General features: G+C 40.8%; 2 protein-coding genes across 2 annotated transcripts; both read right to left on the reverse strand.

The window, feature by feature from the left end:
- Positions 1-9,152: 9,152 nt before the first annotated feature.
- Positions 9,153-9,497, reverse strand: LOC142163063 (uncharacterized). The gene has a single exon (XM_075220314.1). The coding sequence runs from the start codon at positions 9,495-9,497 to the stop codon at positions 9,153-9,155; it is 345 nt and encodes a 114-aa protein (XP_075076415.1).
- Positions 9,498-12,191: 2,694 nt separating this feature from the next.
- On the reverse strand, positions 12,192-12,704 carry LOC142163064 (uncharacterized). Its single transcript, XM_075220315.1, has one exon. It carries the CDS (start codon positions 12,702-12,704, stop codon positions 12,192-12,194), a length of 513 nt encoding a protein of 170 aa, XP_075076416.1.
- Positions 12,705-13,649: the final 945 nt, after the last annotated feature.

Genomic DNA, 13,649 nt, shown 5'->3' on the forward strand with positions numbered 1-13,649 from the left:
TTCAGGAGCCTCCTATCTTGGAGTTGAAGCCACTGCCTCCATATTTTTGGTATGAATTCTTGGCCCTTCTTCTAACATGCAAGTAGAGTCCACATATGCGGTGCTAAATGAGGAAGAGGGCTATTTGATGGACATTGGCGGATATTCAGGGTATAAGCCCCCCATTTTGCATGCACAAGATTAATTTGGAGGAAGGTGCCAACTCATCTATTAAACAGAAAAGGAGACTTAATGAAGCCATGCAAGAGGTTAACAACAAGGAGATCATCAAGTGGTTAGATGCCGGAGTTGTGTACCCTATTTACGATAGTTCGTGGACTTCTCCGGCTCAATGTGTCCCAAATAAAGGGGGCATGATGGTGGTCACCAATGATAAGAATGAGTTGGTTCCTAAAAGAGCGGTGACCGGATGGAGAGTGTGTATGGACTATCAAAAGCTCAACAAAGTCACATGAAAGGATCATTTCCCACTTCCCTTCCTTAATCAAATGCTTGATAGATTTGTCGGTCGTGATTTATATTATTTCCTTGATGGGTATTCCAGCTACAATCAAATTCTTATTGCTCCGGAAGATCAAGAGAAAACTACATTCATATGTCCTTATGGTACTTTCTCATTCTCGCGGATGCTATTTGGGTTATGTAATGCACCGGCGACTTTTCAAAGGTGTATGATGGAGATCTTTACAGACATGGTGGAGGATTTTCTTGAAGTCTTCATGGATGATTTTTTAGTGGTCGGGGATTCTTTTGATGATTGTTTATCAAATTTGGATAGAGTGTTGGCAAGACGTGAAGAAACAAACTTGGTGCCCAATTGGGAGAAGTGTCATTTCATGGTTGAGGAAGGCATTGTCCTTGGCCATAAGATATGAAAGAATGGCATTGAAGTTGACAAGGCAAAGATTGAGGTGATTTATAAACTTCCACCTCCAACTTTAGTCAAAGGCATGCAGAGTTTCTTAGGCCACGTGGGATTTTACCGGCATTTCATCAAGGACGTTTCTAATGTGGTAAACCTGTTGTCCCAGCTTTTGGAGAAGGATTCCAAGTTTCATTTCAATGATTATTGCATGAGAGCCTTTGAGTTGCTAAAGATCAAGTTGACTACTACTCCCATTATCACCGCTCTGAATTGGAGTGTTCCTTTTGAGCTTATGTGCGATGCAAGTGATTAGCGGTAAGAGCTATTTTGGGGCAACTCATCAACAAAATATTTCATTTGGTTTATTATGCAAGCATGACCACGAACAGTGCCCAAGTCAACTACGCCGTTACAAAGAATGAGCTTTTTGCCATTGTGTTTGCTATGGAGAAGTTTCACCCGTATTTGATGGGTGTAAAAGTGACTTTTCATATGGATCATGCGGCACTTCTCTATCTCATGAGAAAGAAAGATTCCAAAGCCTGTTTGATGAGATGGTTACAGTTGTTGCAAGAGTTTGACATTGATATCCAAGATCGGAAAGGGAGTGAAAACCAAGTGACAGACCGCTTGTCTAATTTGGAGGAGGAGGGGAGGCTGCATGATGGCCTTGAAATAAATGACTCGGTCACCGATGAGTAACCCTTGTCTATTTCAATGAAAGAGATGCCTTGGTTTGCGGATCTAGCTAATTATCTTGTGAGTGGTATCATTTTGATTGAGTTCTCTTCAAACCAAACGAAAAACTCAAACGGGATTGTCAAGACTACTATTGGGATGAACTGTATCTTTTCTGGATTTGTACGGATGGAGTGATAAGAAGATGTGTACCATAGGAGGAACAAGTTGAAATTCTAGGGGCTTGCCATTCCTCGCCTTACGATGGTCACCATGGTGGAGCAAGAACGACGACCAAAGTGTTAAGTTGCGGTTTCTATTGGCCACTCTCTACAAGGATACTAGTGAGCTTGTCAAGCATTGTGATGAATGTCAAAGGGCCGGTTGAATATCAAAGAAAAATGAAATGCTCCTTTCCACCATCTTGGAGATTGACATTTTCGATGTGTCGGGTATTGACTTTATGGGCCCGTTCATGAGTTCTTGTTGAAACACCTACATCTTGGTCGTGGTTGATTATGTGTCTAAATGGGCTGAGGCAGTTGCTTTTCCCAACAATGAAGGGAGAAGTGTGGTGGTGTTTTTGAAGAAGTACATATTTACAAGATTTGGTACTCCAAGGGCTATCATAAGTGATGGGGGTTCGCATTTTTGCAACAAGGCCTTTGATACCTTACTCACCAAGTATGGTGTCACTCATAAAGTGACGACCCCCTATCATCCTCAAGCAAGTTGTCAAGTGGAAGTCATCAACCGGGAGATAAAGAGTATTTTGTCAAAAACAGCGAATGGCAACCGAACTGATTGGTCAAAGAAACTTGATGATGCTTTATGGGCTTATAGGACAGCTTACAAAACATTGATTGGATTGTCTCCATCCGGTTGGTTTTCGGGAAAGCTTGTAATCTTCTGGTGGAACTTGAGCATAAAGTCATGTGGGCTTTGAAGAAGTTGAATCTTAAGTGGGATGTCGCCGCCAACTTAAAAGTGGCACAATTGAATGAGCTAGATGAGTTCCGGTACCACGCATATAAAAGTTTGTCCTTATACAGGGAGAAGATGAAGTACCTCCATGACAAGTACATTCAGACCAAGGAGTTTAAAGAAGGTGATCTTGTGTTATTGTTCAATTCTCAGTTACGGATGTTTCCGGGAAAGTTGAAGTGTAAATGGAGTGGCCTGTTTGAGGTTGTGAGTGTAATACCCTTTGGTTCATTGGACTTGAAAAATAAAAATGATGAGGTGCTTAGAGTCAATTCTCATCGGATGAAGCATTATTTGGGAAAAGTTGATGATGGCCATGACATGACGGTTCTTCATTTCAAGGGATGATGGTGATATGCATCATGCTGCAATGTTAAATCAGACGCTTCTTGGGAGGCAATCTATGTTTTTTTTTCATTTTCTTTTTCTTCTTTAGATAGGTCTTGTTTTGTGCTAACTGGTTTTGAAGTGTGTGTTGGAGGAATGAGTGTGCTTTCCAGGGACTGTGCTCAGAAAAAAATTGGCTAAGTATGGAAAATGTGCGGACATCACAATTTTGAGTGCCATAGTAGAAAGAGATCTGCAGCCTCACAATTCTTGTGTGGACCGCACAACTGGAAAGTCAAAATTTCACACACTCTGAAGTTTGCCTGTCAGAGAAATGGCCAAAGTGCAGCTGCACAAGGAATTGTGCGGCCTCACTCATAAATGTATGGACCACACAATCATTCTAAGGAAAATTTGTATCAGTTAAAGGAGTGCGCATCGCACATGAAATTGTGTGGCCGCACTCACCTCTGAAACCCTTTCCTAACTATTCAATTATAAATATTATCCTCTTCACTACTGAGAAACTTTATGAACACTGAACATTATCACACATGCAACAGACAGTGCATTAATTTGATTCATACATCTAGCACTCGTTTCATCATCTTGATTCTTCCTTAGCATCACTTCATTACTGGTATGTGCAATTCATTTTTAGAAATTTTCAATTTGTTTAAACTATAACTGATTTCTTTTGCTATGTATTGAAGATAATGGTTAGATCAAGGGGAAGAGGTGATATATCTAAAGGGAGTGGTGAACCCTCCCGAGGCCGAGGAAGGGGTACCATACCACTCTTAGTACAAAGGGTCATTGCAAAGAAAACAACAACCGGGAGAGCCCCGGAGCCTGCTAAGTCCAGCTCATATATCCTGTCTAGGGACGCATCAGAAGGCAACTCGGTGCAAGAATAGCTTGATGCACAGTCTCAACCAAGGCAACTTCCGGGGAGGTTCCAACTCAGAGATGAGTCTTCCACCACAGCTAGCTTTTCTAAGGGTTCGGAAGATGATAGCCAGGGTTTAGAGCCCTCATCTACTCATTCCCCCACTGCACCAGTTACAGTTGATGATGATGATGATGATGATGATGATGTTCCAGATGTTGGTCGAGGGGGAGATACCCGCGTTGCCGGCCTTGAGAGGTCGAAAAAAAAGGAGTTTTGGGAAGATAGATTTGTGAGCCTGACTGTTTTCAACTGGTTCCGAGAATGGTAGCATTAGAGATCGCTCAAACTTGAGCGTCAATTTGTTTTGAAGGACTTGGACAGGTACAACCCGAATGTGGCAAGACAGTTTCGGGAGAGAAAAGGGTGGACGTGGTTCACTCAAAACATGGTAGATGTCAAGGAGCACTTAGTTCGGGAATTCTACGCCAATGTGGCGCATATCAAGAAGGGGATTAAGGTGGCAAAAGTGAGGAACCTAAAAGTCAGATTTGATCGGACCTCAATGAACACATATTTCGGGCTGGATAATGTGGAGCATGTATAATATTTGGAGAAGTTTGCATTGGGTGATGTAGCTTGCCCATGGCTAGCGGAGATAGTGGAAACTCCAGGACCACCACCACCATGGATAACAGAAGGAGTTCCCATTCAGCGAAACACTCTCTACTCTAAAGCTAAGGGTTGGCAAACATTTGTGTGCAGCCGAATAGATCCAAGCCAGAATGAAAACAATCTCTCGGTCCAACGGGTTGTCTTAGTTGCCTCTATCATGGCCGGGTATCCAATCAATGTGGGTGCCATCATGTCGGCCAATATGTCTCTGGTCGGTAGGCAGGGTGAGAGCTCCTACCCCTATCCAAACACTATCACGGAGTAACTTACGGATGCGGGAGTGGAGTCAAGGGTTTTTGATACAAAGGTTCGGGCAAAGAAGCCCTTCACATTGTACTCTTTGAAGGACCCAAGGAACCCGAAGAACAAGGGTAAGCCATATGCCAGTCTGATGAGCTATCGGTGGTAGTTGCAGATTCAGGAGCCATACCTTCCACTACAGCCGGGACTTCTAGCAATACAGCTGTCATACCTCCACCTCTATCTTCGGGGCAATCAGCTTTAGTGTCTTCATCTTCTACTTATCCATTTTCGGCAATACGAGTCTCTTAGACACTGGTGAGTCTCAACAATTGGATTCAAATAGCTACTACAAAGATGTCTGACCTATCCAGTGCTGTTGCAGCCTAGACATCTACCCCAGCTCCCTAGATTCCTCCGACAGTGGAAGAGACTTTGAAGAAGATTCTGGAGAACCAGAAGACCATCATAGACACCTTGGTGGCACATGGAACAACAATTAAGGACTTGGGAAGCAGGTGAAGAAGATAAGGAAATCCTAGGTTTCAAAGATATCATTTGACAGGTTGAGACGGGAGGTGACCAAGATGGCAGCAGCTGGATCTTCCATTTGACTTGCTGATGGAGATAGCTCCAGCATCACCAGCAGACCCAGCAGCACCATCAGCACCAGTGGCACCAGCTGGCCAGCCTGATGAGCAAGACCTCGCTGCCCACACTGCTGAGGCAGTGCTATAGATGTTCACCAACCCAGCTATTCCCTGAGTAGAAGATAATGAGATACAGTTGGAGGAGCCTGAGGGTGGTGATGCTACTATTGACATGGAGACCACATAGGGAGTTTTATTTCCCTTCCTTGATTTTTATTTTGCTAAGCGTTGGGGACAATTCTTATTCTTATTTTGGGGGTGGAGTTTATTTGATTTTGGTGACATTTGACATTGGCCTGTAATAACTGATAACATTTTTTTTCCTTTTTATTTATGTACATATTCTTCTCTATTCTTCTCTCTCTATTGATGCATATATTTTCTTTCTTCCTCTCTCATCTTGTATATTCATTTATGCTTTCAGTAGTTTATTCTATAGCTTCTTTATTTTGTTTTTTTAGTAGTCAATGTTTAGTCTAATAGCTTCTTATTTACTTTAATAGCTTCTTTTCATGTTTAAGTGATCAATAAGCCTTTGGTTTTCTTAATGTCACGGTTCTTTCCAAAGGCGCTTTTTGTGTGAATCGGGTGACTCTTCCCAACGATGGATGGCATGACAAACCTTCTTAAGGGATTGAGTCCGTTTTTGGTGTTTTGGTAAGAATAGTAGTAATAATGAATAAGAGGGCCTAATTGAGTAAAACTAGAAGAGTCAAGCATGCTTCACTTGGTACCAACACACTTAACTACGGGCTTATGATTAAAAATAAGTTATTGGAAAGAAATAGTTGTAGTTAGTGACCTTTTGACTCTTGCATTGACTTAAGCAATCATCGAATAGTTTGGTTGAGCCATTAGTGATTTTCAATCTTTAATATGGTTGTTGTGGGTCCTCGACTCTATCCTCTTTAATAATCCAACTATGTGAGAGGTGAGATGTTTTGTTGCAAGTCCAAGTACCCGTGCGAATGCTCTAGAACTTTCCCCAAATGTGTTTCTAGGCAAAATTCTAAGTTTTTCTTGGCTTGAGAAGTGATTGTAGGCTCTCTGTGACCCACTTGAAATTTTCCATGTCCCACCAATGTTGCTATCTCTAGTCAACCATTTGATCCAAAGACCTTTCTCATTTGATAACCACGTTACAAGCCTAAACTCGTTTTGTAGTGACCCTCTCTTGTCACCCGAGCTTTCCTTAACACTCCAGAGAAACAATCAGCTAAAACATAAGTTTGGGGGAGAGACAAGAAATTTAAAAGTGGTATCAAGGCAAAAAAAGAGAAAAGAAATGAAGAAAAGGAAAGGCAAAAGAAAAAGAAAGAAAGAATAAAGGAAAACTGCAAAAAGAAAGTGAATAAAATGAAGAGTTGAAGGGATTCAAAGAAAAGCAATGATGCAAAGCATGGAGAAAACAAAGGAGGAGAAAATGAACATCATTGTACGTGGCAAAATCAGAGGATTTAATTTCTCGCTATCTAGTCATTTCGGAAGAATGCCTCGAGACCCCGAGGATGGGGATCCAAGGCCGAATCCCCTCCCTCAGGGCCTAAAATCAGGCCCGACTCAAAGAAGACGGAAATTGAAGCCAGAACATAGGGGGAAGCTCTTAAGGCACGCAGCTAAGTCTGACAAAGTCGGCCTGTCCAGGGCCTATGCCGAAGCATATTGTCTAGCCGTCACATCTCCATGCTTAAACAATTAATGCATGTTTTACTATGGCCGAGTTCCCCTCCAATATAAAGGGAACTCACGCTACCATGTAAAGGGCTGATGTTGCTCCATTTCTCCACAAGTGCAATAATCTCTCTCTCTCTCTCTCTCTCTCTCTCTCTCTCTCTTTTCTTTCTAACTTGCTCGTTCTCACTGGCCCGAAGCCATTTTAGCATTTATCGTTTTCTTACTTTTTCTTCATTATATTGCTTGGTATTGACCATAAAGAGCCTTGTTTAATCATATTCGTAATTGTTGTCCCATTTCTGACTGCCCCCAATAGCCCGAGTTCCACCTAGGCGTCGACCCCGAGGCCCCTCACCAACCGATCCTACACCCAGGCAGTAGGTTCCTTGGCTCGTTCAACCCCTCATTTTAGCCTGTATACCCTTGGTAAAACAACCCAGGGAGTAAGCCTTTAGGTTAGGTTATCACCCTATTTTTTCTTAAGCAATCCACTAGGCATGGCCTAGGGCTAGTTTTTATTTATAATAATTTAAATACAAAGTGTGCAAATAATCTAAGAAATGTAAGAAATAATCCTTGCATATTACATTTAACCTATTAACAAAATTGAGTAATGTACTCAAAATTGATATCACAAAATGATCACTAAAACTTGCATAAAAAATTAGCCCATGCGAGCGGGCCGAATCATTTGGCCCAAATATGGTCTTCCATTGCATAGCAGCCCAGCCTAGCGTAACACATAGGTTGCATGAATAGCCACACTCCATTTTCGCTTCCTTCAATTGCAAAAATAGCCACTTTAATTATATCGTTGCTACTGTGCACGTGTTGCCTTGCATGGATCCATTTATAACCTTCTTTGTTGCATTTAATCTTCGTCATTGTTGCATTATTTTCACGTGATTTCCAGGCAGACCCACCTTTGATTAAATTTTTCCCATGTATTTGTACTGGTCCCAGATAGTTTCGCTCACCCTTGAGCCAGGCGTGCATAGTGTTATTGCATCTCCTTGATCTGCGCGTCACATTTCCATCCCTGATGAGCGTGCAAAATCCATGTGAAAGCATGCGTGCATTTAAGAATTCAAAAGGCTGTAATAGCTTATTTCCAGCTTAATCGTGCGTGGATTAAAATCCAAGATGCTTGTCCAGCAGAACGCAGCATGCCATATTTGAATATGGTAGCCCATGTTCATCCCATGTGCGTGCATTATAGCATTCTGCTTAGTGTTTCTCAGCTGTTGTCTCGACAAGAAAAACCATGTCCACAACTAGCGTGCATCTGCCATGGTAATCAGCACGTCCACATTTTGAGGTCCAAGACGCATGGTTACCAATGCAGATTTTCATGGAATCAGTCCCAATGAGCATGCGTGCATTAAAATAATAGAATGTGAGTGTCCCGAAATAATTGGTGAGCAACTAAATTTTTCATTACTGTCCAGCACCTTTTTCCAATAAAATTGGGGAACACACAATGGCACGCCTGTCTCTTTTATGCTCAGAATTTGCTCTAAAACTTTAAACCGCTGCATGATACCTCCATGCCTCACTGTGTAGCCTTCAACCAGGCGTGCCAAAAGGTGCACGACTGCACAGTCTTCAAAGGTTCTTGGTAGATCCTTTTTCAGCGTGCCTTGAAACCACCTTGTGTACTTAATGCCGATGCTCACCTTTTCATCAATTTCACGTGCCCTCCATGTTTGTGGAGTTGCTTTACACTTGAGTTGCCATGAAAAGATGTTTGAAAATATGCCAAAGCTCAACTTTAATGTCCTCTCAGTAGATTAAATGCAAAGTATTAATATCACCACTTGAGATTCTACTATAAGATAAGACTTTAGCATCAATGAAGTACCTGCAACAAAGTAAATAATGTTAGCGTTAAAATTGCTAACCAACCTCTCCTCAAGAATGATTCGAGTCTGATAGCAAATTGAATCCTCTTTTCCTCCTAGTTTCTTGCAACCTTCACTCTTATGTAAGGACATTGCATCTTATCTTCGTTAATAATCCTCCTTCCTTTTGAGTTCATATCCCAGAAACCATGACATTCAATATTTCCTTCATCAAGAGCATAATTGGCAAGGTGGTCTGCTAATGTATTCCCTTCTCTGAATATGTGTGTGACCTTGATGATACTTTGTTTCTTCAATCTTAAAATCTCCTAAACATGATCAGTAATACACCAAGGAGGCTTCCATGATTCCTCTATAATGTTCTTTAATAGCAAGGAATCTGTCTGCGGCCATATCTGAAAATAATTAAGATTTTTGCACATCTTCAATGCCTCCACAATAGCTACTGCTTCTGATTCATTATTGGTTCCTTCAGAATTCTCCCTTCCTTCTGCATATATCAAATTACCTACCTCATCCCTTATGAACAAACCAATTGAACTCCTCACTGGGTTCTCTCTACATGCTCCATCCGTATTTACTTTGATCCACCCTCTTGGAGGAAATTCCCATAACACCTTTTCATATTTCAATCGAGGTGTGTATTGCTCCATCATTGTCAGTAAGTCCAGCCACTTGTTAGGCACATGCAGTCCAGGCTTTTTTAGTTGGACTAGAGCTTGCGTAGTAGATGACACCTGGTAAATAACTCTGCTCACTGACACTGCTTCTCCATATTTCAAACTGTTTCTTCTCTTCCAAAGTTCCCATACAATTCATGCAGGTAAAGCTTGTAAGACTGGTTTCAATTTGGGAATAACTGGTGCTGTCCAACACTTTGTAATTGCTTGTTGTAATGATAACCCTTCTAATGGAATTCCTGCTCTCCTCAGGAAGTAATTTCAAACACTCCTAGCTGCATTGGATGTGAAGAAAAATTGTACTAATGACTCCTCCTTAGGATCAGCACAACACCAACATTTTGATGGCATGGAGTATCCTATTTTACGCAAGAAATCATCAAGTGGCAGTTTGGCTTTCCACACCTTCCACAGAAAGAAGGATATCTTGAAAGGTAAGCCTTTGACCCATATCATCCTGTAACCTAATCTTGGGTTTTCTCTTCTTCGCAGGTAATCCCATGCAGACTTCACTGAAAAATGACCTCTTATTTCAAGCATCCAGAATGGTGTATCTAACTCTGCACCTTCGTTTGGTGGTCTAATATTCTGCACAATGTGGTTTGCCAAATCTTCAGGTAGAGTCTGAAATATTTTTTCCAAGTTCCACATACCATTTTCAACCAGATCATTGACATTTTGAATATCCTCATCGATACCAAACTCTGCAGGCACTTGGAAATATAAGGCTCCCAGCTCAGTCCAATTGTCGAACCAGAATTGAGCTGATCCCATTCTCGATTTCCAGTAGATTTGATGCTCAATCAAGTCCCTATATTCTAGCATTTTTCTCCACACGTGGGATCCACGCTTCCAAGGTACAATTACTGGATTTAGTTTCTTGCGGTACTTTTGACTAATAAATGCACTCCATAAACTGGGCTTTGTCCTGAAATTCCACCACAATTTACAGAATAGTGCCTTGGATACATCATGTAAGGACCTGAAGCCTATGCCTCCCTCCTCATAAGGCATACAAAGGTTAGTCCATGATGACCAATGTCTAGAGTTGCCTCCCACATTGTTGCTCTAGAATAATTTGGCAAAAATGCTATGTAATTTATTGATCACATAAATTGGTGGATTAGCTGCTGACAACATATGAATTGGGATACTCTGCATGACATTTGCGATCAATACAGCTCTGCCTCCTACAGATAGGAGTTTGCCTTTCCACGACTGCAGTTTGTCCATGACCTTAGTGATTAATCCCTGGTAATAGTCACTCCTTCTTCTTGCATACAAAATAGGGAAGCCAAGATAGGTCATAGGGAAACATTGTATTCCTATACCTGTAATCCTTTCAACCTTGTTAATCACCTCATTATCCATTAAATGATGCAGGTATATGGCAGATTTGGCTTTGTTCACCAGTTGACCAGACGATGATTCATAAGCTTGCAAAACCTTCATGACAAGTCTCAGTGAAGTTTCATCAGATGAGGAGAAAATGATTATATCATCAGCGTATGGGAGATGATTTATTTATGGGCTCCATTTTGGCATTCCAAATCTATAGAAATACAGGTTAGTGTGTTTCAATCCCCGAGACATTGCTTCTGCTGCTAGAATGAATAGGGTTGTGACAAAGGGTCACCCTGCTTAACTCCCCTCGAAGATTTTAAGAAACCATTTGGCTGCCCATTTATAAGAATAGAGTACCAATTATTCCCAATCAAATCAAAGATCAATCCAATAAATGCTTCAGGAAATCCCATCTTCCTTAGCATTTTGGTCAGGAATAGCCATGATAGCCTATCGTAAGCTTTTGTCATGTCGAGCTTAATCACAACATTTAGGCCTGTTTTGTTCTCAACCTGATATCCGTAATGATTTCTTGAGTTAACAGTACATTCTCAACTATACTTCTTCCCTTCACAAAACCTGCTTGTTCCTGTGAGATTAAGTTTGGTAAAAATTCAATCAACCTTTCATGAATAACCCTTGAGAAAATCTTGTTAAAAAAGTTGCTGAGACTGATTGGTCTCATGTCTGCAAAGGTCATAACTTCTTTTTCCTTTGGTAATAAAACCAGGTTTGTGTGTGTCACACTCTTTGGCAATTGCTGACCGCAAAAGAAAGCCTTGACCATGCCTACTACATCTTCTTCAATGATTTCCCAGCATGTTTGGTAAAAAGCTCCGGTGAAGCCATCTGGTCCACCTGCTGAGTCCCCATTCAACCCCATAACTGCTCTCTTCACTTCTTCATTGGAAGGCAAAGCCATCAATCTTTCATGTTGATCACTCTCTACCATTGAAGGTACATGATTTAGAATATCAAAAGCATTAGGAACTTCACTCTCAGTAAATTGATCCTTGTAGAACTTTAGTGCTTCTTTTGCTATTAAGTGATCTTCTTCAATCCAGTTACCAAGGCTATTCTGGATCCTTGATAATTTCAGTCTCTTCCTTCTCCCATTAACTTGAGCATGGAAGAATTTAGTGTTTCTATTGCCACTTTGAACCATAACATGCCAGCTTTTTGTCTCCAGAATTCTTCTTCTAATGCAAGATATTTAATCATTTCAGCTTGTACCTGTTGTAATCTTTGTTTGTTCATCTGTGTAAGATTGACTTCAAATTGCCTTTCATGAACCAAGACCACCTCCTCCAGGCTTTCAATCTTCTAGAATATATCCCCATATGTAGCTCTGCTCCAGGTAGATAGTGCTTTCTTAAGCTTCTTTAACTTGTAGTTAAAAATGCAGAAATGGTTAGCACTAAAATCAACATTCCAATTCTCCTTTACTACATCTTTGAAGGTTTCATGCTTAGTCCAAAAGTTAAGAAATCTGAATGACTTCTTAATTGGAGGAGTTTCTATATCACATTTCAGCAGCATTGGGCAATGATCAGACCCAATTTTGGACAGGTGAGTTACCTCCAATCCAGGAAAGGTCTGTTGCAATTCATGATTGCCAAAACATCTGTCCAATCTTTTAAAAATACTGTCTTCCTCTAATCTTCCATTCCACCATGTAAATATGCTTCCTTTAAATCCCAAATCTGTCAAGTTGTAGGTATTGATGCAGTGCCTAAAGTCATCTACTTCAATGAGAGAAACTGGTAAGCCTCCAAATTTCTCTTCCTCATCCCATATCACATTAATGTCGCCTCCAACTAGCCATGGTACTGTCATATCTTATGCCATTGCATACAAAGAATCCCATAGTTTAATTCTTTCAATGCGATCACATTTGGCATAAACTAGTGTAAAGATGAGCTCAACATGTGTTTCAGTGTGCGTTAATCTCAACGTCAGTTGTTGAGTCATGTTATACAGAATAGTAACCTCAAATATTTCATCAATAAAAGCCCAAATCTTGTTTGATACATTCACCACAGCCTGTGCCAAACCAATTCTTGCTCTATACCTCTCCATTTTGTGAGACTGTTGCATAGGATCAAGGATTCTTATGAACTCAAAGTGATGTTTTCTGTACATTGTAATCAGCCTTTCAAATGCTTGCATTGTATTTACTGACCTGACATTCCATATAATTGCATCCATTAAATGTTTTGGGGTTTGGACAGTGTTCTCCTTGTTTGTACTCCACTGGCTGGGACAGTAGATGTCTGTTTTGACTGTTTCTTTTTTCCTTTTGTTGCAGATTTTACTATATCAATAAGCCTTGGCAACAGATCACCCTGCTTGGCAACATTAAGAAATTTTGTGTAGTGGATTCCTCATCCATGTCTCTACCTTTAAGTTCTGCGTGGCCAACTTGGTCATGTGCTTCTATTGCTTCTTTTGATGTCACAACATCATATGCGTGATTGGTAAGTTCAACATCTTTTTCCTGATTGGTAAGTTCAGCAGCTTTTTCCTCATGTTCATTGGTCAATAGCTGTGTATTGTTCGATGGAACAGCACTTCCTGCTACATCCTTCACTGTGCTCAATGATACAGCACTTCTTGCATAGACTTGTACTGTCTTCTCTTGGTTCTTGTCTGAATTTTTCTCTTGGTTCTTGTCTGCATTTTCAGCTTCTTTTCAGCTTCTTTCAAGACATTACTAACATTATTATGTAAAGTCCCTCCTGGATCTATAATATTGATGTTCCCCTCTTTTGTCTTTTCTGC

Source organism: Nicotiana tabacum, chromosome 8 (assembly GCF_000715075.1).
Source record: "Nicotiana tabacum cultivar K326 chromosome 8, ASM71507v2, whole genome shotgun sequence".
Lineage (NCBI taxonomy): Eukaryota > Viridiplantae > Streptophyta > Magnoliopsida > Solanales > Solanaceae > Nicotiana > Nicotiana tabacum.

What these genes read in the sequence shown, in the direction of transcription:
- LOC142163064 (XM_075220315.1), bottom strand. Translation starts at nt 12,704, where the DNA reads ATGACAGTACCATGGCTAGTTGGAGGCGACATTAATGTGATATGGGAT.
- LOC142163063 (XM_075220314.1), bottom strand. Translation starts at nt 9,497, where the DNA reads ATGGAGCAATACACACCTCGATTGAAATATGAAAAGGTGTTATGGGAA.